Genomic DNA, 3188 nt, shown 5'->3' with positions numbered 1-3188 from the left:
GGTTGAGGGGTGGGGGGTGTTGAGGGGGGGCGTTTGGGGCCCATTACTCGTCCAGGACAGCTGCGCTGGGAGGGCCGGACTCTGCAGGTGCGCTTGCCAACAAACCGTTGAGGGCGCAGGGTGAGGAGAGCACATGGGCCTTTTCCCACAGCACCTTCCACTCTACCTGCCCTCACCGCCCCCCAAACCCCACCCCAAGACCCCCTGCCCACACCCCCCACCTGAGGGTGTAATCCTCCTTCTTGATGACCAGCCCCGCGGCCTCCATGTCGGCCCACAGCTGCTTGCGCACCGCGAACCTGGAATCGGGTTTCAGGGTTGATCAATGGGCAGGATTGTTTGAATGGGGGAGTGCGTGTCATGCCAGCGCGTTCGTGAGCATATTTGCGTTTGTGTGTGCACATTTGTGTGTGTGTGTGTGTTGTGTGTGTGTGCACAATTGTGTGTGTGTGTGTGTGTGTGTGCGCGCGCGCGTGATGTGACCCAACGCCACCCTCAGCCCGCCCCACGCGCCTGTCCATCCCGGCGTATTGCCCGGCGTTCTCGTTGAGGGACCCGTCCTTGTTCATGATGTTGATGGTCTCCAGCCCGCGCCGCTTGCCGATCTCGTAATCGTTGGGGTCGTGGCCTGGTGAGGTTAGAGGGCGGTTTTGAGGTGGGGAGGGGGCAGTAGCAAGTGGTGAGGGGTGCAGGGCGTTTCAAGTGTGTGTTTTTGTGTGTGGTGGGATGTTCGTGTGTACGGTGGGGTGTTCGTGTGTGTGGTGGGGTACTCGTGTGTGTGGTGGGGTATTTGCAGGGATTTGAAGCGAGAGGAGGTCGTTTGGGCACCAGTAACGAGGCGCCGACGCAGCAGCACGAATTCTCTGTGGGGGCTTGAGGGCGAGCCCCCACTGGGCGGGCGAGCAGCCGCCATTTGCCTGCAGGACCAGCCCCCACGAGCGGCCCCAGCAGCTGCCCATATCCAAGGGGCAGGTTGAGGCATCACCAGGGCACCGCCGACCAGATCCTCTCCTCCACCCCACACACATACAAAAACACACACCACAACACACCCTCACCCCAGACAAACTTAAAACCCCTGACGCACCTGGCGTGATCTTGAGGGCCCCCGTCCCAAACTCCATGTCGACGTACTCGTCCGCAATGACCCTGATGGTGCGGCCCGTCATGGGCACGGTCAGCTCCCGCCCCACGTACTGCCGGTACCGCTCATCCTCGGGGTGGACTGGGGGGGGGAGAGGGGAGAGGGGAGGGGAGGCAGGGGGTGACAGGGGGCGGTGGATGGTGGAGGAGGGGGAAGCAATGTGAGGTCTTCCAGGGGGAAAACGGGTGTTGGGGGAAAATGCGGACTAAGAAGGAGTGCGAGGGGTTGATGAAATGAGCGGATGGGGACGAATGGAGTCGAGAGCGGCAGCATCGATGGGGGCTCTGCATCGCTCAGCAGCCTGGGAAGATGAGGGCAGAGCGCGAAGGGCAGAGGGCGCAGCAGAGCCGCGGGTGGCACGGGGCGGTGCGGACTGTCGGGCTCCTTCAGGGCAGCAAGCGCGCGGCATGCGGGGGTGGTAGTGAGAACTCAACTCGCGTGGTGCGGACGGCCGTCAACTGCATCGTTCGTGGACCCGTACTAAGGTGTGCTTAGAACGCTTCCAGCGCACATGCTCACGCACACGCGCATGCGCACGCTCGTCAGCCAGCTGTACATCCCGCCAACGCCCGCCCCAGTGCAAGGAGCCCACACCTGCGACAGCCGTGTCTCCGAGGATCGTCTCGGGGCGCGTGGTGGCCACGGGCAGGAACTCCCCCGGGGCGTCGGCTACCGGGTACCTGCCGAGGGGGGTTTTTCAGGAAAAGGGGTCGGAACAGGGGCAGGAGGCACGACCCTGGGGATAGGGCTGCAAGAGGACAAGTGCTGGGGGTGGCAGCAGCATCCCCAGAGCCGCCTGTAGGATGCATCAACATGGGGATGAGGGCGACAACACGGGGTTGAGGCAGGGGGAAGGGGAGGTGGTTGCCTCGCCGATGCGGCACGATGGGTGCGAGAGCTGAAGAAGACGCATGCGCGCGACAACAAGTGTGGCCTCAGGGTTCTGGTAGGTTGTCAGCCGCGGGCGCAGCCCTCAGCTTCGGAAAAAGGATTGTGTGAACGATCATCACCGGCCAATGGGGCGGCCGCTCTAAACGAACTGCACCATTCACTCTGACACACACACACACACGCACACACACACACACACACAGATACACACACGGCTCTGTGCGCGCACGCACACATACACACAAACATACAACACGCACACATGCACACATACACACACACACAGAATTCTTCCATGCGCACGCACGCGCACAATGGGTGCGGAAGAGCCCAGGGCATCTGAAGATGCATGCGCGCGACACAAGTGTGGCCTCAGGGTTCTGGTAGGTTGTCAGCCGCGGGCGTAGCCCTCAGCTTCGGAAAAAGGATTGTTTGAACAGGTATCACCGGCCAATGGGGCGGCCGCTCTCAAGGAACTGCATTACTCACCCTCACACACACTCACATAAACACACACGGCTCGGCGTGCACACGCACGCATGCATACACGCACGCACACACACATACACACACACACTTACATACACTGCACACACGTACACATGCACACACACATACACAGCTCCCTGCGCACGCACGCGCACACGCACATGCACATGCACATAACCGCACACGTGCACGCACACACGCACTCACATGCATGCGTACACACACACACAGCCACAGCCAGATCACCTGAAGTAGTACAGGAACCCCGGCTCCTCGCTGTACTCCACCTCCAGATCACTCACAGCGGTGCCCAGCTTGGGGGACCAGTTGACCATGTAAGCCCCCCTGGGGGATGACGCGTGAACAGGGGGTATTCGGAGGGTCGTGAGCACGGGAGGGGCGAAGAAGGGTGTGTCATGCACGCATGCTTGGTGGGAGGGAGGGATGTTGCTCTGGGAGGGGGAGGAGGTGGCGGCCTCCCAGCTCGCCAGGCCGTCAGTGGGGGTAAAAGAAGCTTTCGACCCGGCTGCACCGACACGCTCATCCCCTCTGCCTCCCTGTTTCCCCCCCTCCCCAGCAGAGCAGGCGGAAACAGGGCGGCCCCGAAACCGCCAGCCCGTGGCGCCAGCCCGGCGCTCCATGCGCCCCTTGATCACACGCCACC

The 3188-nt window shown here is 62.2% G+C and overlaps 1 protein-coding gene across 1 annotated transcript; it reads right to left on the bottom strand.

The window, feature by feature from the left end:
* Positions 1–43: 43 nt before the first annotated feature.
* Positions 44–2859, bottom strand: MNEG_15568 (valyl-tRNA synthetase; the record flags this gene model as incomplete). Its single annotated transcript, XM_014035961.1, has 6 exons — positions 44–65; positions 222–299; positions 484–628; positions 1088–1225; positions 1739–1824; positions 2771–2859. The coding sequence occupies 6 exons, from the start codon at positions 2857–2859 to the stop codon at positions 44–46; spliced, it is 558 nt and encodes a 185-aa protein (XP_013891415.1).
* Between the last annotated feature and the right edge of the window lie 329 nt (positions 2860–3188).

Source organism: Monoraphidium neglectum (assembly GCF_000611645.1).
Source record: "Monoraphidium neglectum strain SAG 48.87 unplaced genomic scaffold scaffold05444, whole genome shotgun sequence".
NCBI lineage: Eukaryota > Viridiplantae > Chlorophyta > Chlorophyceae > Sphaeropleales > Selenastraceae > Monoraphidium > Monoraphidium neglectum.
The sequence above is the reverse complement of the archived record's forward strand: the minus strand, read 5'-3'. Positions and strand labels throughout refer to the sequence as shown.